A 23,373-nucleotide genomic window follows, 5' to 3' on the forward strand; every position below is an offset into this window, starting at 1 on the left:
ATAAGCCTCATGTTGCAACACTCGCCACGCTCAGGATTCTATTCTTGAACGGTTCAACCCTAGAATCCATTCGCTAGCTCGTATTTCCATTCCACACTCGCCGTTAAAATACAACTTTGCCCCCTTGTATAACATAACTATTTCCCAGTGGTTACCAGTGTTACCACCCCTAGGTTTGGAGGTGAGGAAAAAACCAGTACCTAGTTTACCACTGGTAAAAACTGTATCGTATTTGTAGTGTTCTTAGGAAAAGGTAACCTTTTGCCGGACATCAGTAAGGTCGAGTAACTGCAGAGTGGCATAGAAATGGACCTTATTGACGACTGACAAATTATGGACAAATTAGTAATTTTTTACCTTTTACTTGAGTTTGTGAGGATGGATGTTCACGTTCGTGATAAAACGGTTGATCGGATTTGAATTTAATAAATTACAAAATCAATCAGTCGTATAAACGTAATACGTCAAATTCCGCGGGATATCCCTAATGTATGCTTAATCATGGACACCCTAAAGAAAGAGATGCAAGACCGGCGTGACGTAATTCAAGGTCAAATTTTCTGGCTTCAAAGTAATGTTCGGCGTGCAACATCCAGTATGTATATAAGATTCTTGCTTTGCGCTATACAGACACCCATAGTGATTCAATGCTCTTTAAGAAAAGCGTGGAACGAAACGTACAATAATAAAAAAAAAAACAAAAGTCAAAGTCAAATTGACATGCAATATTTTGCATCATAAAATTGAAACTTTCTACGAGTCTACAAATTCCACGGTGGATTTAATCAGCAATCATTTTTATAACTGAAAAGTATTAGAAAAACGTAAACACCTGCCTTTACCTGAAGTTTGGAACAAATGCACTCTGACCTCGAAAATATAGGTTAGTATGGAGTAGACTTCGTTTTGATTTCGAATGGCATGACTTTTGCCCACACTCTTTTAGTAGTTTATTATAGAACAATGTCCACCGCGTCAACTGTATTGATGCCGCTTGGCGTCCGTGCTATGAAAATATTAGAACGTGAAAAATTCACTCGTAAGATCCAAACGCCCGTATTGAAAGTTCCAGCAGAGAAGTTGTCAAAAATCACACCAAATTGCAAGGATTACTTCCTTAAGTTAGAGAACTTTAAACCTGTTCAGAATGACAGTGATAACAAGCTAAAATGCATCTACTTTAACCCTGATAAAATCAATTTGTATACCGACATATCTGAAAGTCATCGCCAGGGACTTTTAGAAGTTGGAATCACTGAAACTAACTTTGAGTTGAAAGATGTTCAGCTGTCTTATGAGAACTGGTCATATGGAACAATCTTCAAGGCTGTGCTGCCAGAAAACGAAGATATAGTCAGCGGTTTCACTCAAGTCGGGCACATCATTCATCTAAACTTGAAGGATCATCTATTGGAGTACCGTTCACTAATAGGTCAGGTGTTTGTGGACAAGATCAAGAGTTGCCGGACTGTGGTGAACAAGAGCAGCATCATTGACAACACCTACCGTAACTTCAGTATGGAAGTCATAGCTGGGGAAGAAGATTTCATTGTGACTGTTAAAGAAAACCAGTGCAACTTTCTGTTTAACTTTTCTAAAGTTTATTGGAATTCGCGTCTTGGACAAGAACATGAGAGGATCCTTGGTTTTTTAAGGCCGGGAGATGTGTTGTTTGATGTTTTTTGTGGCGTAGGCCCATTTGCCATACCGGGGTAAAGAAGAAGTGCAAAGTATTTGCTAATGATTTAAACCCGGACTCCTTTAAATGGTTAAACCAAAATGCCAAGCTGAATAAACTTAACACGAGTCTTTTTAAGTCATTTAATATGGACGGGAAGGATTTTATTTTAAATAATTTCAAAGAATACATTACAGATTGCTGTTTAGGTAAGGAGAAGTTAGAAAAGGGAGCAAAGTTACATGTAACAATGAATTTGCCAGCCATTGCTGTGGAGTTTTTGAAATATTTCAATGGTTTAATTGAAGATCAAAGTCTTGCTGCAAAATTGGACTTTGAAATAATTGTTTATGTATATTGTTTTGCCCCAGGTGATGCCATTTCTGCAGCAAAGACTATGGTCATTGAGAACATAGGTTGTGACATTACCGATGACATAATAGACATTTATGATGTGCGGAATGTATCACCAAAGAAGGAGATGATTAGAGTTACATTTCGACTCGGCAAGAAAGTTTTATTTAATGTAAAGGACTGTGTCAGTGAACCGCCAAAGAAAAAGCTTTGTGTGCATAATGAATAGTGCATTAAAAAAGCTTGTGTTAATGGATGTTAAGTTTATCATGTTTTGTAAGAAAAAACATTTTATTGTTTTATTAACACATAAGAATATTTGAATAAATGTTTTATTGCAATATTTGTTTTATTCAATTATTGTTTATTTCCATAACAATGTAAGCTAAATATTTATGAGCTTATGTTACACAAGGTTTTAAGTAAACCATTTTTTTCCTATGTATATATAACAAAAAATAAAGACATAAATTAAATAGAAAAACAACATGCTTCTGAATAAAATCGCTGTCAAAAATTGTCACAAACCAGTGTACACAAACCATTATATAAAATATCAATATTCTCTAGCATCATTTTATTATTTTAAAGGTATGAACTGATTAAATGATGAGTTTGAATGGAAATAAAAACGTTTTGACTACAAGGTTTGTTTACATTGTTCACAAATTCTATTGACGGCGACTTTACATCCCTTTATTTTATACTGAACTGTATATAAAGACTGAACATACATATTTTTACTACAAGACTATGTAGTATAAATTAGTCTTTAAAACGACTATTAATATCTTTAAAACTACCCATGGGGTGGCTTCAGTGGCTTGCTAGTCCTAAGCATATCATTTTTACAATTATGTTTCATTCTATTTTCGTGATTGTTTCTTTTAGAGAGCCTTCAGTTTTTGTTTTCATTAAGTATACTTTGTTGTCTGTCAATTCTAATTACCATACTTATCAGCTGGTTAAACATTAAAAACAAAACATACGTCTCTTTTGTGACAGTTTCAATTAAAAGTACCACTTAAAACCGCGTCAAATAGCGTACATTATCAGTAGGTACTGTAGGCCTAGCACATGATTGCCGCGAGATAGACTACCCGTCCTTATTGACATAAGGACGGGTAGTCTATCTACTCTCAATACAGTTAGAAAAAGACACATCTATCTCGCGGCAATCATGTGCTAGGCTCACAGAAATATGTATATGACTTGTCAAGATCCCTCTGATGTATGCGGTGAAAGTTCAGTATAGAATGAAGTAGTTCTAATGAAATTCCGCAACGTGGCGCATGGTCATATCTCTGGTCAGGCTTTACCATAAGTAGATAGAGGAAATGTCTCATTTTGTTATTAATCATATTGATTGCCATTAACGATTTTCTATACAATGCAAACAAAGCAATATAGTCGTACCTGTTCTGACATAATCTTCAATGGACATTATACTTAAAGTTTCTAGCTACCTAAGCTTCATAGTTGTACAGCAGAATGCAGCATTGTGCATATAGTATGTGGCGTTTTCAGTGAAAAGGAAGGTATTACAGGTTGTCAATAAGGCAGTATTCCCATCACTATGAAATCAATCTTATCGACGACCAACGGTGTGGTACCTTTAGATTGAAAACGTCGCACTATAAAATGATGGTTTTACTGAGCGGTATGGTCATGTTTTCAGTGTAGCCAAGATGCCGCAGAAAGGCGAACACGTGTGTGTGGAGCTCCCGGACTTTGCTGACGTCTTGGAGGAGTCCGAACAGGTGTGTATCTTTATAACCCCCGACGCAAAAAAGTTTGACGTGTCTTGTCTGTGTGTGTGTGTCTGTCTGTGGCATCGTTAGCTCCCGAACGGATGAACCGATTTAGATTTAGTTTTTTTTTTGTCTGAAAGTCGAGTTAGTCGGGAGTGTTCTGAGCCATGTTTCATGAAAATCGGTCTACTATGTCGCGGACGGGTGTTTTTTCAAAATTTTAATTTTGTGGTAAGGTATTCAAGTTTATTTCCTTAAATCATCATCATCCTCCTTGCGTTATCCCGGAATATGCCACGGCTCATGGGACCCTGGAGTCCGCTTTTACAACTAATCCTAAGGTTTGGCGTAGGCACTAGTTTTTACGAAAGCGACTGCCATCTGACCTTCCAACCCGAAGGGTAAACTAGACCTTATTGGAATTAGTTCGGTTTCCTCACGACTCACGATGTTTTCCTTCGCCGAAAACCGACTGGCAAATATCAAATGACATTTCGCACGTAAATTCCGAAAAACTCATTGGTGCGAGCCTGGGTTCGAATCCGCGATCTCCGGAACGAAAGTCGCACGTAGGTACTTATAAATAAAATAAAAATAGCCTTTAGTCCCCAAAAAGAATGCACATTACAAATTATCAAATAAAAATGTATATATTATTCAAAACTTAAAATATAAGTAAACTTAAACCTAATTTTAATTGGGGATCATCCATTTCTCGATGAAGGCCTCCTCCATCTCGTGCCAGTCGTTTCTATTTTGAGCCAGGCGGGGCCAGTGGTTTCCAGCAACTGTTAATGAGCATAATAGTCTTATAGTCGAATAGTACTTCCGCAGATAATATTTAGACGGCATAAAGTTGCAAACTTGCTTTTTGATGCTATTTCTCATCTTAATGAATGACCTCACAGAGGCATCCAACGAAGCGGAGTTCGTTCTTTTTGCTGATGACGGTTGTGTGATTGTCGCAGCAGACAACTACGACCAGCTTAAACTCAAACTAAGTAGAGTGATGGACCAGGTTGCGGCGTGGTTCGCAGCGAACGGCATGGCCCTGAATATTGAGAAAACCAATATTGTCCACTTCGGCCTGCGTGGAACGAGAGAGCACACGCTCAATATCACCTGCAATGGCCTACCGGTGCCGCAAGTGGACCAAGTCAAGTATCTAGGGCTCACTATCGACTCGGGCCTAACGTGGGGGGACCGCACATCGACGCGCTGTGTGACCGCCTTGCTGCTGCCTGCTTCGCGCTCACTAGACTGCGACCAAGCCTGCACACCGACAACGTCAGAAAGGCCTACTTTGGGTACTTCCACTCCATACTAGCTTACGGTGTGCATCTATGGGGGGACGCCGCTGACCGTGAAAGGGTCTTTCGGTTACAGAAGCGTGCAATCCGTGTAGTAGCCGGGGTCAAATGGGATCATCCGGCCAAGGAGCTGTTCATAGGTTACAAAATCCTAACCCTACCTTCCCTCTATATTCTGGAGGTAGCCAAACAGGTAAGATGTAACTTGGAACAGTTCCAGGCGGACGCTGTTGAACCCAAGTATCCCCTCAGACGCGGCCAGGAGCTCCGTGCGCCTCGAACCCGATTGGCTAAGGCTAAAAAGTGCCTCAACTTTATCGGTCCTAAAATATATAATAAAGTGCCCGAGGACATCAAGACCGCTAAAAGTAACAGCTTGTTCGTGTCAAAATTAAAATCCCTCTTAATCTCCGAAGCGTACTATGCTTTGCACGATTACTTGGGCAAGTAAAAAAGTAAATAATAGCTGAACCTACTAACCTATTACAACGAATAGACAGAACATTCATACTCGAAATTTAACTTAAAAAAAAAACATGCATGTAAAATATTATTAAGTACCTACTATTATTATTTTTACCAATATGAACTATAATAGAAATGCAAATTGTAATATGATGATGTGACGTGTAAATTATTATTTATGAATAAATGATTGAATTGAATTGAATTGATAGCCTAACACTCCTCCACGCTTCGCTCGTCGTCGTACCTAAATTCGTACGAATGTTTTTCTGCGAAACACCTTATGCGAAGTGTGTTTCTGGACAAAATGATTTTGCCAGATGAGGGTAACCCAAGGCCAAGGGGTACAAGCCGTACAAGTCATCAACATCTCATTTTCATACGATCACCGCCCGTGTGTTTTGAGTTTAGTGTATTTACAGCCCAAAAGCTACCAACTGTTGGTTGTCAGACATGGGCCCCAACAGCATCCTGCCGAAAAAAGGTGAGGAGTTTTCAAAGAGCTATGGACCGCAGTATGCTAGGTTACAAACTAAATGACCGCATCAGAAGCAGCGATATAAGATCTAAAACAAAAATCATCGACGCACTAGAAATGACTGCGAAAGTGAAAAAGAAATGGGCCGGGCGCGTCGCAAGACTAAACGACAACCGATGAAGTCAACGTGTCTTGCACTGGTTCACCAGACGAGCAGAGGCAGAGGGCACACGGAAAGCAGGACATCCTTTGACACGCTGGAAAGATAACATAGTTTCAGTGGGTTACCCTTATCTGGCATAATAATTTTGACCAGAAACACACTTCGCATAACATGTTTCGCAGAAAAACATTCGGTTGAATGGTAATTTTGCAGAAAACTTAGTTCGCATTATTACTACCGAGCATACGACACATTTGGCAGAATATTGTTTCACAGAACATTACTTGGGAAGACTTTGATTTAGCATAATTTTATGTACCATAACAATCGTATGGCATACTATTACAGGAGCAGAATTATGACAAGCTATCGAAAAGGAAATACTGTCTAGAGCCCCCGTTAGGTACGACGACGAGCGAAGCGAGGAGGAGTGTTAGGTATCTTGCATAGCCCATCACGTCTGACTCGCTATCAAAAAGCAAATTGCAACTTTATGCCGTCTAAATATTATGCACAAATATTATCTGCGAAAGTACCATTCGACTAGAATGCCCATTAACATTATGCCAACGTACGATTCGGTATTATAAAAATCTGCGAAATGATTTATGCCAAATCTGCGTAAGGTATTTATTTCTGCCGAACGTGACTTCTGCCAAGAACTATTACGCAAATCATATATATATATATATATACAACGTGTTTCCGGTATCACTCAAAACCTCAGACACCCCAACTGATTTTTATTTTTTTAAACTCATCTAGAGAATTCATCTTTTAATCTGATCGTTACTTTTTTTTTAATTGAATTTTTAATTTTCTGTACAGCTCTACTTGACTTTTAGCTCTACACTCAATAAAATAATTGCTAACTACCATCATAAACCATAAGACTATTTATTTGTGTACGTTACTGCAACGACATAAGGTTTACCAATAGACAGCTAAGAGCTAAGGTCACTTCAAATTGGACAGGTAATCGCAGTAAGCAAATTTAAACCCAATATTCAAAATGACAAGGTTGTATAGTATGAATTTTATGAAACGAACGTTTCTAAACAAAGGTATTGTTCCTTTTGTGTTGAGCGGGAGCTTCTGTATTTGCACGCGCTAAGACAACAAGAAGCAACTGTATCCTGATAATTGTAAGGTTCAAATCTGTACAGCAGCAAATTTGAGATAGATTATTTTGGAAATGTGAAGCGATAGACCACACCGCTATAGGTGCGAAAATACAGCGTTTCTAATACTTTGATACTTGGTGGTGGTGCTGTAAGTAATGAAACACGTATATTATCACTGTTATTTTTTATTAATGATTTTGTTAACAATCAACAATTGTATATAGCAATATATAAATAGTAATTACATAAATATTAGGTACAAGTCTTGATAAATAAAATAACATAAATAACTAAACAAACCGTAAACCGTATTTATAACAAAACATAACAATGGCGGTCAGATTGAAAAACCTTATCAGTGTTTATTGTCCCTTTGCGATGACACCTTAAGGTGCCAGGTGCTTATCAACCTTTTAATCTGGCAGTTTCGCTGTTTAAACGTGTTATTTTTATTATACAGACTGACATATTACCGATGATTATTATAACTATATGTACTATACTTACACCATCAAGTATCAAAGTATTAGAAGCGCTGTATTTTCGCACCTATAGCGGTGTGGTCTATCGCTTCACATTTCCAAAATAATCTATCTCAAATTTGCTGCTGTACAGATTTGAACCTTACAATTATCAGGATACAGTTGCTTCTTGTTGTCTTAGCGCGTGCAAATACAGAAGCTCCCGCTCAACACAAAAGGAACAATACCTTTGTTTAGAAACGTTCGTTTCAAAAAATTCATACTATAATTAGGTACGAGTTCAATTTGTTATGACTTATGATAAACATTAAGATTACTGACAAACAACGTCAAACTAGTAGCGGAAAAAATAATCGTCCAAGTAACCAGCCAGTATTAATACCCCTAAATACTGAAAAAGGTAAACAACCTCTAGCAATGCGATATACACAATGTTGTATTACGAGTACAATAGAATGGGCACGTAAAAAATAGCTAATAATACTAATTTAAATAAAAATATTACCCCCATCAAGATATAGCTCAATCGATTCTACTCTCGATTCTGAACAAACTGTTTTCAGGTTTTTAGTGTTAAGTGAAACACGGTGTATATATTATGCGAAAAAAGTTTCTGTAAGATAATAGTGAACCACAAATTGAGACGTTTACTAAACACTCACAAATAATACAAAATCTAAAATATAATGTCTACTCAAAGTTTTGGTATACTCTTGGGTCGGCACGTTCGTTTTTCCTCACCTTCCTAAATAGGCTAGTTTCCTATACTTAAATTAAAATATTTTATGCAGTGCACGAAATAAAGCACCACATCATTAGAAGAAAAATATGGACAGTGGTTATGTATAAACATAATTTCTATTTAATAAGTCAAAGAGAAAGATATTAAGTAAATGAATTGACCGTGATGTCACTCTTCAGTATTTCATATTAATTCCATATTAGCAAATCGTTTTGACAGTTCTTAAAAAGAAGCTGATTTGACTAGTAGGAAACTAGCCTATTTGTCCGATTCTGCTTTCGTCAGCCATTCTTTATTCGTCACGATCGTCGATTGTCTTTCTCAACTTAAATGGTCAATTTCGTTGTTCATCTTTACCTTAATCCGTCTCGTTCTTTACTCGTCATAATCTTCTTTAGGCATGTTCGCTGTTAAATTTATGTTTTTCGTGTTTTATCGTAGTCTTAAGTCAGTTACCGACTAATTTAGGAACGTGACGAAAAACGAACGTGTCGACCCATGAGTATACCGATATTTTCACCTGGGCCGGCCAAAAAAAAAAAAAGATATACATACATATAGCTGATATAGCATATAGCCCATAATATGATTCTAATATAGGCTCATTCTCAATAGAGTAGGAGCGACTTATTCAGGATTCAGGGGAATCAGGGGGTCAAAAACGACCCAATGGGCGTAGAAGGGGCATTTATTAGCAGATACCTATAGCCTTACCTACACTGACATGCAGAAAAATCGTTTCGAAGGTCAGGGATTTGTTGTTATTTGTGTTATCTGGTTATCTGCTGTGCTGTTATCATATCATTAGACTAGCTTTTGCCCGCAGCTTCGCTCGCGTTAAATTCGAAAACTGCGGAGTGCTCCATACAAACGACCACCCCTAATTTTTAGTAAAAGGGGGGTTAGAATGAGAGAAGAAATAGCCTATGTCACTCTCCATCCCTTCAACTATCTCCACTAAAAAAATCACGTCAATTCGTCGCTCCGTTTTGCCGTGAAAGAGGGACAAACAAACAGACACACACACTTTCCCATTTATAATATTTAAAAATTATTTAATACATCACACAGTATTGGAATCATAAATTTAACATTTAGGTACAGTCAACCAATATGAATCCTAGACTACTAGAACCCTTTCACAGTAAAAGTCAAACTGACTTCTATAGCAAATAAAACACGGTGTCAATACGACAGGGTTCTAGAGTTATAGGATTCGAATTGGTTGATTGTACAGTCACGGACTTTAATTGTTGATCCACTTCTAGCTCATTTTATACTGGAAATCTCATAGTTAAGCTAAGAAGTGTCCAGTATAAAATGAGCTAGAAGTGGATCAACAATTAAAGTCCGTGACTGTACCTACTTTTTCGTCTGCCAATGAACGGAGGGCTAATGTGCTGCCCCCTACAGTCCATGCACGATCCCTAAAACTTCACATCGACGACATTTCACATTCTAAAATTTGCAAACAATTCTCAACAGTTAAATTGGTCATCAGCCTACTAGAATAAGCCACACTAATGTCTCCAGTTTCTTCGGACACAACTAACGTTAAAGAATCACTAATTTCACTTATACCTAATGCTGCCCTATGTCTCGTACCGAAATTGGTCGGCAAAGTTCTGTGTGATGCAGGAAGGTAGGTACTCGCGGCGGCAATTTTCCCTTTTCGAATAATTACTGCACCGTCGTGTAGTGCTGTGTTCGGTGTAAAAAGATTCATTAGAAGCTCCCCGGTCACATCAGCATCCAAGGGTATTCCAGTTTCAATATAATCTTGTAAACTCATCAACCTCTCGATTGTTATAAGCGCGCCAATTTCTTGATTTGACAAATATCGCAGTGCTTTTTCCAAAGATAATAGAACATCCGCGTTCACGTCTCTTTGCTTTTTCAAGTGTATTTTTCTTCCTAAACATTGTAAAATTCTTCGTATTTCTGGTTGGAAAATGACAACCCCGACGATAGGTCCACAGTTCATAATTAATTCCATCATCCATGTAAAAGTATAGAAATTGATTATTTCTGCAAGTGTCTTGATAAAAAAGATAACCGCAACTCCTTTGATCATTTGCGTTAATGTCGATTCCCGCCTGAGCCAAACAATGCTGGTTAAAACTGTAGCTATGAACACTTTTGGATGAATTCGCTCAAAACGTTGTGCGTAGTCAATATACTCGTAGCTGTTGCTAGTAAAATTTTGTTCGGATTCGTGCTTCATTTTACAAAAACTACAAGTCAGTACTGAACACTAAATCTCAACATAAACCCTAAGCAAATGGTCTTAGTAGACCCGTCAATCCGTTTATATAGGCAACTTCTTTTGTGAACTGGCAATAATCCCATTAATAAATAGAACTAATCAATATTATCCATGAAGAACAATGTCAATAGAAAATAAAAGAAAATCATCTCAGTAATAAAACAGATATAATAAATAAATATTATGCCATTTCTCTCTAGTAAATAACGTATAAGAACTGGTAAGAAAAGACGCGACATTATAGTGCGGGGATTTCATACGTAACTGGTAAGTTAGGTGGATTCCCCTACGGGACTACTATGGTCCGTCACAAGCATTTGTCTAACATATTACAGCAATAGCCCGTTTTACCCCTTTACACCCGAGCTGATATAATAGTGAGGGTTGTTAACATATTAGAGCTTTTGCCCGCGGCTTCGCTTGCGTTAGAATGAGACAAAAAGAAGCCTATAATGTCACTCTCCATCCCTTCAACTATATATCTCCACCTAAAAAATAACGTCAATTCGACGCTCCGTTATGAAGACGAACAAACAGATTCACACACTTTCCCATTTATAATATTAGTATGGATTGTCAATATAACAATTACTTACCTAAATTTATTTTTAACAAGCAGAAACGTCCATTTTTTCCTTTAATATAAAAATGTTTAGAATCGTTAGCAGACGTTTCTGCTTCTAGAGGCTGAGGCGTAGGGTTAGACACCTACATCGCAAGCCTTACTAACCTTCACCGCTTATTTATTTACTAGCTTTTGCCCGCGGCTTCGCTCGCGTTAGAAAGAGACAAAATGTAGCCTATGTTACTTTCCATCCCTTCAACTATCTCCACTTAAAAAATCACGTCAATTCGTCGCTCCGTTTTGCCGTGAAAGACGGACAAACAAACAGACACACTTTCCCATTTATAAATAATAATAATAAAAAATCTTTATTGCCACATCTTAATACTAAGTATACACAACATTACATTATACAGTTTAAAGGTAAGAATAACAGACAAAGTAGGATAACAAACAAAACAAAACAAACTTAAACTTATTAACTTAACCTAAGAACTATGGTTATTGGTTAACCTATTATAATATTATGTTATGATGAGGCAAAGGGTCCCAGTCTCAGCGTGTGCAGCGCCAACGGCTCTGCGCTGGTTTTCAGACTGGTCCCGGACGGAGTGGGGACGGTCGTTGCTAGCGTGTGTAAAGTAGCGTTTTCTGTGCTTTTTAGGGTACGTGGGGTTTGTACGTGTAGTTATGTGGTGTAAGGTGTGAGTAATAGCGTACTTAATTGTGTGTCTTGACATTACATAGAGAAGATAAATATATAAATAGATAAATAAAACCGGAAAAAGGTACTAAGGAATAAATGAATAGGCAAATAAGTAAATAAATAAAGAATTGGAGTTTACAAATTACTTTGGATATTTAAGAAATGTGTTCGAACTAATTGCTTGTATTTTAAAAATGGTAACGGTTCTCGCAATGGGGGTGGTAGGTCATTCCAGACCTTACTGGCGGCAAATTTAAAACTCCCTCTGAAAGCTGCAGTTTTGTGAAGTGGGATTAACAGTTTAGCTAGTAAATAAATAAGCGGTGAAGGTTAGTAAGGCTTGCGATGTAGGTGTCTAACCCTACGCCTCAGCCTCTAGAAGATTTCAGTTCCCACCTCATTTAGAGGGGGGTATTCACTATGGGACCCGTAAGAAACTCGGCGGGCTACTTCTTTTCAAATATCAGATTTTCTTAATTATTATTTCATATTTTATTTAACTAAAAATGGCGTCTAAACTCGTCGTATTTGCAATTATTATGAGAAGAAAATTTTGTTCAAATTACCTAAATGCAGATCAAGCTTTTTTTAGGCTTGTTTAGGGAGTTAGTTTCATTGGTGCCATGTGACAGCCAGAAAAGGTGCGCACATGAATGCAAGGTAACCTTCAGGTTATGTTCCTGGGAATCCCCTAATATTGAGCATTACTTAACTAATAGATACTTGTCTGTGTATCCAGCCAGGGTGCGTAGCCGAATGGCACAAACGCTCACGAAACGAAACGCTAGTAGATATCTATCTCTATCGCTCTTGCGTATAGGCGCGACAGAGCCAGACTAACTTTTGCGGCGTTTCGTTTTCGTTTCGCGTTGCAGAAATGCCATTCGGCTACGGGGCCAGGACTTTGAAATGCTTACTTTTCCATCCCTTTCGCAACTAATTAGGTATGTAGTTTTTAATGTTTGTCATATGTAACTACAAATGTACAATAGAAATTCAAGCGCATCTGCAGAGGCTGCCCTGTCCCTCTTAAAAGGCCTCTTGACTCGACGCCTATTACATACAACTTTTTTGGTTTTGCCGTCGAAACCGTCGGTCCGTGGGACCCGTTACCCGAGTAACCCCGAGGACCTTTCAGGGACGTTCTGGGCCTTCGGCCCTACGCGGAGCTCGCTGGGTTTCGAAGCTTCGCGTCGCTTTTTTAGACACTTTTGTTATTGTTCTGCGTGCTTGGGAGCCTCTCAGGGCCGCTTCGGCCCTTCGACCCCGCGCGGAGCTCGGCCTTCGCACTTCGCAATATAGTTAGTTACTGCACCCTCCTCAATAGTAGTGGTCCACACAACGTTTCACGTTAACCATCACGGCTGTGTCCCTTATACAGCCTATCATATTTTTTTTTAAATAATTTGTAACAAACTGTAGTCTTATCGATTCTTCTTCCGGTCCAGTTTGTATGTATCAATCAACAAAAAAACGAAAAAAAATTTTAAGTATCAAAACGCACCAAAAATTCAATATTGCTTAGGCCCTGTATCAGTTGCAGTCGGCACGTATGTAAAGCCCCCTATATTTTTTTAATGGCTAATTAATTACTTAGATAGACTTCATATGTATTTATTTGGAATGTCCTATAGTATTTATTTATTTCTATGTCTTTCCCATTACGGAACAATGGTATTCCGGACCTTTGGGAGGCGTGCGCGGGGCCGAAGCCAACACGTAGAGGCCCTTTCGACACTTTAATGAAATGTAAGGGGTACACCGAGCGGATGTTGCCCTTGCCCGTATCGTGGGACACACGCAGAGGCAACACCCGCCAGGGTGTAAGGACTATTTGAGAGTTAATGGAATCTAAAATGAACTGGTCTATTTTGATGAAAGTGATGGACTAAATACTGGGCTATGGATAAAAAACCGGACGCCTACCTAATAAAACGGTATCCAATTTTATTTCCGGCAGACGGTGACTCGTCCCCACAAGATGGGCCCCCACAAAAAGCGACATCCAAAATAGCTCAAGGGCAACACCGGTGTGAGAACTCAAGGGTGTCGAGAGGTGTACACCGCTTTCTGCCCAGTGGCTGTGAAGCCACTGCACCAACTCGCGTCTTATGCAAATTTTCACTTCCACCCCTGGGGCATGTAGCCCTAACGACTCCACTCTGGACGGCCAGCCAAGGCAAGCCAGAGGTAGAGAGTACTGTCCCACCCACCCGCCTTACGGGTATCAGAACTCCCCAGGAGCACTCGGGTACGTGGGGTCGCTTGGGGAGTTACTCCCCAACAGCTCGCCACAAGCTGCCCTGCGTTGACTGATTGCATTGGTAAAACCAATGGGCGATGGGGTCGTCACATCTCTACGCCTTTATTTATTTATTTCTTATTATTATATTTTCTCACCTTATAGACTTCTACTAATATTTTAAGATCAAAATTAGCCAAATTGAACCTAACGCACATCATAAGATTTTTATTTATAGGTACATAATCGGGTATCAATTTATCACAAAGTGTGATGTGATGTCATAAGTACTAAGGATTAGGTAATCTTTGAGACAGAAGTCCACTGTATAGTAGTTTTACGTAATTATTGTACCTACAATATAATATGAGAATTATTGCACAATACGATCGAAAAGTCTAACCTAATGCCTTTTCTAATATGAGTAATATGTGTCTGTGCAGTGCAATGTGCATTAACCGCAATAATGATGATAGCTTAGTATCGGGACAGCATAACATTGTAAAATACTATAAATAATAAAAAAACACATATAAATAAAATAAAATAGCCTTTTGTTTCTTATTCAGTGTCAGTTTATAATATCTAGCAAGAACCCCGTCTTCGCACGTGAAGGGGCTATTTGCATCCAGTATTAAACGGCGATATTTTTTATTTCGTCTTCCCATCTAGTCACAGGTTCAGGTTTAGCAGATACAAATTGCTTAATATATTAGGTAATTTTCTTATCGCTCCTAAGCATATCATAGAGAACTTATGATATGGATGTAGATAAACGAATTAAGCTATGCACTAACTAATAATAATAATAAAATACTGAGAAAATTTGCATAAGACGCGAGTTGGTGCAGTGGCTTCACAGCCGCTGGGCAGAAAGCGGTGTACACCTCTCGACACCCTTGAGTTCTCACACCGGTGTTGCCCTTGAGCCATCTTGGATGTCGCTTTTTGTGGGGGCCCATCTTGTGGGGACGAGTCACCGTCTGCCGGAAATAAAATTGGATACCGTTTTATTAGGCAGGCGACCGGTTTTTTATTCATAGCCCAGTATTTAGTCCATCACTTTCATCAAAATAAACCAGTTCATTTTAGATTCCATTAACTCTTAAATAGTCCTTACACTCTGGCGGGTGTTGCCTCTGCGTGTGTCCCATGATACGGGCAAGGGCAACATCCGCTCGGTGTACCCCTTACATTTCATTAAAGTGTCGAAAGGGCCTCTACGTGTTGGCTTCGGCCCCGCGCACGCCTCCCAAAGGTCCGGAATACCATTGTTCCGTGATGGGAAAGACATAAAATACTGAAAGTACCTAGACTTGGCTCACGAGATAACCGCCATGTGGGATGTTGAATCAACGATCATTGTTCCGATAGTCGTTTCAGCGAACGGTCTCATAGCGAAGAGTCTCGACCAACATCTTAAGAGACTCTCGCTAGGTGGCTGGATCAAGGGCCAGATGCAGAAGGCGGTGATCTTGGACACAGCGCGGATAGTTCGACGGTTCCTCTCTCTGCAGCCCTAACCACCGGCAGCTTGGGCCCTGCCCCGCTGCTGGCGGCACCCTAGGTTAGGTTTTTTATAATATGTTTATATGTTTTTATATTGTTTTGTAAGTGTTTTTTTATTTTACTTTTATACTCATATTGTAAAAAACCTAGCATAAGAAAAAAGATAAATAAAGGAAAAATAAAATACTGACATGAAAACTGATAATTCGTGGGCATAAAAGCATTAATTGTATCTCTTACTCTGATTGATATATTTTTTCCGCAGGTTCTACGAAAATGCTTCAAACAATACAAAACCGACGAAGTATTTCTCTCCTTCAACGGCGGCAAAGACTGCACCGTACTACTGGACATAGCCATCAATGTTTTGACCGACATATACAAAGACACATCTGTGATAAAGAATCTTAAAGTGCTGTACATAAGGACTAACAGGTAGGATTATTACCTTATGTTTAGCTTGGCTCGTCTTGGCGAGGGCACTGCCGTGCCGTGCCTCAAGAATCTCCAGATTTTATTAAATAGGGTATGAATAGACTTTTACAAAAAATTTCTAAGTACAGTCTTAGAATAGACTTTCACAAAAAATTTCTAAGACTGTACGGTTGGATATAATATAACCGTCAATGACTGTATTCTCGTCCTGCTCACCATATACAGCTTGAGACATCTAAATTTAAACCAAATTATTGAATAAATAGGGTAATTTTTCCTGTGTACCACGATTTAGGTAAAACATAAGAAAAAATAGATATTTTTTGCCCATCCAGGCTTATTGTATTCATAATTTCTAAAAATGGAATATGTCCTTTATAAATCACATTGGGCAGGACGAGGATATATAATACACATCTGTGATAAAGAACTTTCCATCAGGTGCGACTAAGGTCAATCACAGGCCAGTTTATAATTTAAAAAAAAAAACCTTAAGGTGCATGAGGACTTGTTGTCCAGGTGTTTGGTTTGTATCAGGAAAAATAATATTTCTTGTCTTTTTTCCTCGTAGTAAACCATTATTTTATGCAGTTTTCTACGAAGATTAATATTTTCTTCTTAGCGTACCCGGTTATGAAATGGGTTTATTTTTTCTCGTAGAAAACTGTTTTTTTTTTTTTAATTTGAGTAACTAATAAGGTTTTGAGTAGGGACGTACCGACTATTGATTTGGCCGACTAGGCCGACTACCGACTAGTCGGCGCTTGGGTGGCCGATTAGATAGCCAGAACATAATTTTCGATAAATTCACATTTTGAATGTCATTTTTGGTCCTTCGTTCGCGCTTTTCATGATTTTTTACAGATGTGCAAAGGTTCATGACAATATTTATATACATTTTCCATTTTTAACCCCCGACGCAAAAACGACGGGGTGTTATAAGTTTGACGTGTCTGTCTGTCTGTCTGTCTGTCTGTCTGTCTGTCTGTCTGTCTGTTTGTCTGTCTGTGTGTGTGTCTGTCTGTGGCACCGTAGCTCCCGAACGGGTGAACCGATTTCGATTTAGTTTTTTTTGTTTGAAAGCTGAGTTAGTCGGGAGTGTTCTTAGCCATGTTTCATGAAAATCGGTTCACTATGTCGCGGTCGGGGGTTTTTTCAAAATTTTAATTTTTAACAACCGGCTTGGCTTAGTGGGTAGTGATCCTACCTATGAAGTCGATAATCCTAGGTAGGAAATTTATTTCTGTGGTGATAACAGATATTTGTTGTTTTGAGAAAAAAAGGAATTACTAATAGCTACATAATACAACCATAATTTTCAGCTGATAATTTAATTTTGTACTGTTTTTCTATCACTAATGAAGTGCCGACTAATCGGCCCTTTTTGCCGACTAGTCGCCGACTAATCGCCGACTACAAATGTGGCCGGATAGTCAGCTTTCCCGACTAGTCGGCGACTAGTCGGTACATCCCTAGTTTTGAGATTATTTGTAGAAAACTACTACACCAATGACGACACGCTTGTTGACGGCTCGATGATACTCGTAGAGATGTTATTGCGAAAAGGGTTTCCTTCGTATTTTTCCGAAACATTCGTATTTGTCATGCTAGTTCAGTCAATGTCACTTTCGTACGTTTCCGTAACAATACGAAGGCAAATCTTTTCGCACTATACATCTGTAAAAGGGGAAGGGGGTGAAACCTGGAAATTAAGGGATTTTTTAATAAATACCATATTTTTAGATAAATTTACTATAGTAAAGAACCTTGAGGTGTTATATGAGGGGTTAGAAGTCATTACCCCTGATAGCTAGCAATTCTTTTTTCATACACTCAAAGAAATAGGTACGGGCTGAAAAACAGCGCTGTGCAGTCACTAGACTCGCGGCACAAGCTGAGTCTCGAGCCTATTGTCGCACCTAGTATTTAACTGTTGGTAGTTACTTAGTTATTTTAGTCCTCAAAGTTGTGATCATAGCTAATATCAGAACATAGACATGATTGTACTGTATCATAGCGTAGCTTACTCTTAGTTGCATGATAGAAATAAATACTTAAGTAATTGTACCTTAAAATTATTTGCGACAATAAATGACTTTTTTTTTATATGTGCATTTGTCCGCGGCTTCGCTCGCGTTAGAAAGAGACAAAGAGTAGGTAGATTATGTCACTCTCCATCCCTTCAACTATCTCCACTTAAAAAATCACGTCAATTCGTCGCTCCGGAGCGACGGACAAACAAACAGACACACACTTTCCCATTTATAATATTAAGTATGGATGTATGTAAAGAACTAACCGGCATTATTGTATAGTTTGCGGCAAGTTTATTATAATTTAAGTAGGTAAGCCATTTTTATAAAAGTAAATGCCGAAAACGTGCGTGTGTAATTGAATTAGATACACCCGATTAAGTCGGTATAGATAAAAACGTTTGCGCGTGTAAAATAATGTAAAAGCAGGTGTTTGATACCTTCAAATTATATTTCAAGTACGATGTTGGTACTACTTTACCGCACTTGTGCGCATTTATATATTACTGCATGGTTAGCACACGATTGCCGCGGGAGTATGTCGCCGCGAGATAGACTACCCGTCCTTATGTCATTTATACAGTTAGAAGAAGACGTGTGATCTATCTCGCCGCGACATACTCTCGCGGCCATCATGTGCTAGGCCTACTGGTGTGCCTGTTTCGAAAGTTCAAAGAGTCATAACGCATCATCATATCAGCCCTTTATCGCCCACTGCTGAGTATAGGCCTCTCTTCTACCACAGTATAATAAAGAGTACTATCGTACAGTATGGCCTCTCCCGCTCCCCGCTGAAAGTGCCGCCCACACCCTCTCGGTTACCTCACATTACCGCCAGTCAAAAACGCGACCAGTAGACCTGTCATATCTCACTCACACAAGCATAGTACGCGTTCACCTACACGAGCTTCGAATGTGTGCTAGGAACGCGCCTCTTTCATATATTTGATCGCTAGTGTCCGAGGATGTGCTTCTAGTACGCCACTTCTCCCGGCCCTGGGCTAGTCTCATCCAGTTGAGACATAACATAACACTTCCTTGGTCGTGTTTAATTCGTTCCGTATTTCCTCTTTTCCGCACTTGTATCGTAACTACATTTTCGAGAATTTATGAATTGTTTTCTGTTTTTTCCAGTCCGTTCAGAGAGCTAGAAGCGTTCGTGAAACAAGTGGAGCTCCACTACGGGATCTCGCTAGAGGTGACCGAAGGCGAGTTGAAGAGCACCCTGCAAAGGATCGTGGACGAGGACAGTAGGATAAAGGCCTGCCTCATGGGCACGAGGCGGACAGACCCGTACAGCCACGATTTACAATTTATGCAGGTAACTGGGCAATTTGATCAGTAAATTCGAGTTATTTGTAGTGTCATCTAGCGTCAAACACGGCCACCGTACCTTTTTCTTTATGGCTCTCAAAACGTTTTTTTTTTCTTAGACTTTATCTGTCTATACTGAGTTACATGTTTTTTTGATGACTACTAACCACTTTTTCACTTATAATCAATTCAAAGAAAGTAAAAGCGACGGAAATAGAGTTTTAGAGGAATTAACGACTGACGAAATTTTCATCCCACCAACTCCACCATTTTCTATTTGGTAAAAAATAGATCCCAGCATCTCCACCATATTGCTCTCAGTTAAAGGCTAGAGCGGTTTCGAACTACGTCTGATCCGAATCCGTGAAAAGAAGGTCCGTCATAGCCATAGAACTATTTGTATGGTACTTTAAGCACTAAATCCGATCTCCGTCATCCGATTTCTTGCGAGTCATTTTTCGAATATTATATTACAGAAACGTTTAGTACAAACAGCAACCACTTTTTAACTGTCCATATCCGGCCCTTATGTGAGTTATGTGTCTGTATTAGTACTAATAGTGTTTACCTCCGGCCTCCCTACGAATCCTTAGTTAAATGCAGGGCTCGGATACCGGTTAAATTTTCAAACCGTTATCATATACTTGCGGCAAAACCTTTAAATTTCGTTTTCGCTCGAAAAACCGCTATTTTTAAACCGGTTTTTAGGGGAACGCTTTCATAAAGGTTTCGTTCGATTAACCGGTTTAGAACAAAATAAACCGGTTTATTCCGCAGCATGGATAGGTAATACTGTTCTGATCAAACAAAAAAGTCGCTGCATGAACGTAGGTATTAGGGAACGGCGCCGGTGCGTTTCGCCGCTCGTCGAATAAACCGGTTTATATCGTTTAAAATAAATTTCTCATAACGTTCGCGTTCTTTACAAAGTTTGGAGTAAAATCGAAATAAACCGGTTTTAACCGGTAAAAAATAAACCGGTTCCGAGTCTTGGTTAAATGCATGGACGATGGTACTCGTATCGTACAATGTCCATTAGATAATATATCGAAGCGCTAGAGGTGCTCACGCATATTTCAACATCTCTATTGTTCAGACCTTAAAGCGCGTTTTCTGATTTTTTGATTACCTTGGGCGCTTCGATATGGTTCATGGACGCTAGGAAATATAATCTGTGTTGCAGAAAACTGATGCAAACTGGCCGCAAATAATGCGGGTATCGCCGCTTCTGAACTGGTCATACCATCAGATCTGGAGCTATATCCTGGCGCGACAGGTCCCGTACTGCAGTCTCTATGACCAAGGGTATGTATAGTATGCGTACTATATAAAACAGATGAAAACTGGCGAATTGTATCAAACGTTTAAGTATGATTTTTCTTTATTTATTTATTCCCTAAATTAATATTAACAGGCTTAAAACAGACCTGTGTGGTGACGGGTTAAGAATTTCACCACCCCCTTTCTTCCCGTGGGTGTCGTAGAAGGCGACTATGGGATATGGGTTAAATTGTGGCGTAGGCGAGAGGCTGGCAACCTGTCACTGCAATGTCACAGTTTCGTTTTCTTTCAACCCCTTACTTGCCAAGAGTGCCTACTCTGCCTACCCCTTTATGGGATACAGGCGTGATTGTATGTTATGATTGTATGTTAAAACAGACACACACTTAGAACTAGCGTGGTGGTAACATGAAATAATAATCACAAGATTAAAGGGAAAAAGGAAAGGTTTCGTATAGGAGGTGCAAGCATCTACTGCTTGCCCTTGGAGTTGGTCAAAGACGCCTAGTCTTACAAAGATGGCACATAGAAAAGAAATTTCAACGGCTTTCGCTGTGATGGGGTGGCCTAGGGGTTCATGGCGTTAGCCCGGATTGCTAAAGACGCCGGTTCGAATCCGGCCTTCGCCACTGGTGGTGTCCGTCATTTTTTCTTTAATATATGACATCTTAGTTCGATTTTTAAGATTAAAGGGGTTAAATTAGTTTCTTCATACAACTAATTTTAAACGTATTCCTATTGTATTCACAGATACACGTCAATAGGCAGCACGCTGAACACGTGGCCGAACCCGGCTCTAGCGCTCGACTCGGGCTACCGACCCGCCTGGCAGCTCTCCGACGGCGCTCGAGAGCGCGACGGTCGGGTCCCACCCGACGCGCACAACGGACTCAACGGGACTTGTGACAAGCTATAGTTATGTTCAGAACTACATATACATCCGCGAAAGCATATACGTAACCTAAGTGTATAAGTCGGGTTCAACCCGACGCGCACAACGGACTCAACGGGACTCGTGACAAGCTATAGTTATGTTCAGAACTACATATACATCCTGGAAAGCATATACGTCATCTAAGTGTATAGGTCGGGTTCAACCCGACGCGCACAACGGACTCAACGGGACTCGTGAGAAGCTATAGTTATGTTCAGAACTACATATATATCCCCGAAAGCATATACTTAACCTAAGTGTATAGGTCGGGTTCAACCCGACGCGCACAACGGACTCAACGGGACTCGTGAGAAGCTATAGTTATGTTCAGAACTACATATACATCCCCGAAAGCATATACGTAACCTAAGTGTATAGGTCGGGTTCAACCCGACGCGCACAACGGACTCAACGGGACTCGTGAGAAGTTATAGTTATGTAGTTACTACATATACATCCCCGAAAGCATATACGTAACCTAAGTGTATAGGTCGGGTTCAACCCGACGCGCACAACGGACTCAACGGGACTCGTGAGAAGCTATAGTTTATGTTCAGAACTACATATACATCCCCGAAAGCATATACGTAATCTAAGTGTATAGGTCGGGTTCAACCCGACGCGCACAACGGACTCAACGGGACTCGTGAGAAGCTATAGTTATGTTCAGAACTACATATACATCCTGGAAAGCATATACGTCACCTAAGTGTATAGGTCGGGTTCAACCCGACGCGCACAACGGACTCAACGGGACTCGTGAGAAGCTATAGTTATGTTCAAAATATACAATATACATCCCGGAAAGCATATACGTGACCCAAGTGTAGGTCGGGTTCGACCCGACGCGCAAGACAAACACAACGGAACACGTGAGAAGATATAGTTATGACCTTGACACACGTAAATACATCCACTGGTGCACTTCAAGTACTGCATATACGTAACCCTAGTGCATAGGTCCACTACTCCACGAGGATAATCAATTAATCATAACCAGGAGCGTACTTTTCATGCCGATGACATTAATCTGACGTCACGCTCCGTATAGGGTGATCCCAAATAGGTAAATTATTAATCATTAGTCGTCAATCATTTTAATCGTGTACAAATTACTTCAACGAGTAGTCCATTTAATCATAATTAATACCTATGAAATGTGAAACGTGAATAAAATTATTTGATTTGTTTTTATAAATAAATTTACTTAAATAGTAATTAACACATTACAACCGTAGAAAAGAGAATTCACCAGTTCAAATAGTTCTAAAATATGACCTTGATTAATAATTTACAATAAAACAATTTTGACCAAACGTCAAATTGATGTTGATTCCTGATCATAACCAATGAAATTTAAACCATTCACGAATCTGACCAAACGAATTGATTTGAAACCAATAGAATTAAAATATTAAACCGATAAAATTAAATAGTTCTGTATTTAAACAAATTTTCTGGATCTAAATTATTTATTTAAATTAATCGATTGTATCGGTATTATCGGTAATGTGCCTCGTGTATAATACTATCACAGTATA

The 23,373-nt window shown here is 39.3% G+C and overlaps 2 protein-coding genes across 2 annotated transcripts; both read left to right on the forward strand.

Annotated features, from left to right (window-relative positions):
- The first annotated feature begins 715 nt into the window (after positions 1 to 715).
- Positions 716 to 22,825, forward strand: LOC125226624 (FAD synthase-like). Its single transcript, XM_048130658.1, has 6 exons — positions 716 to 883; positions 3,711 to 3,792; positions 16,101 to 16,270; positions 19,438 to 19,624; positions 20,801 to 20,922; positions 21,649 to 22,825. The coding sequence occupies exons 2-6, from the start codon at positions 3,721 to 3,723 to the stop codon at positions 21,812 to 21,814; spliced, it is 717 nt and encodes a 238-aa protein (XP_047986615.1). The 5' UTR covers positions 716 to 883; positions 3,711 to 3,720; the 3' UTR covers positions 21,815 to 22,825.
- LOC125226623 (tRNA (guanine(37)-N1)-methyltransferase) lies at positions 881 to 1,857 on the forward strand. Its single transcript, XM_048130657.1, has one exon. The coding sequence runs from the start codon at positions 922 to 924 to the stop codon at positions 1,714 to 1,716; it is 795 nt and encodes a 264-aa protein (XP_047986614.1). The 5' UTR covers positions 881 to 921; the 3' UTR covers positions 1,717 to 1,857.
- Positions 22,826 to 23,373: the final 548 nt, after the last annotated feature.

Source organism: Leguminivora glycinivorella, chromosome 5 (assembly GCF_023078275.1).
Source record: "Leguminivora glycinivorella isolate SPB_JAAS2020 chromosome 5, LegGlyc_1.1, whole genome shotgun sequence".
Lineage (NCBI taxonomy): Eukaryota > Metazoa > Arthropoda > Insecta > Lepidoptera > Tortricidae > Leguminivora > Leguminivora glycinivorella.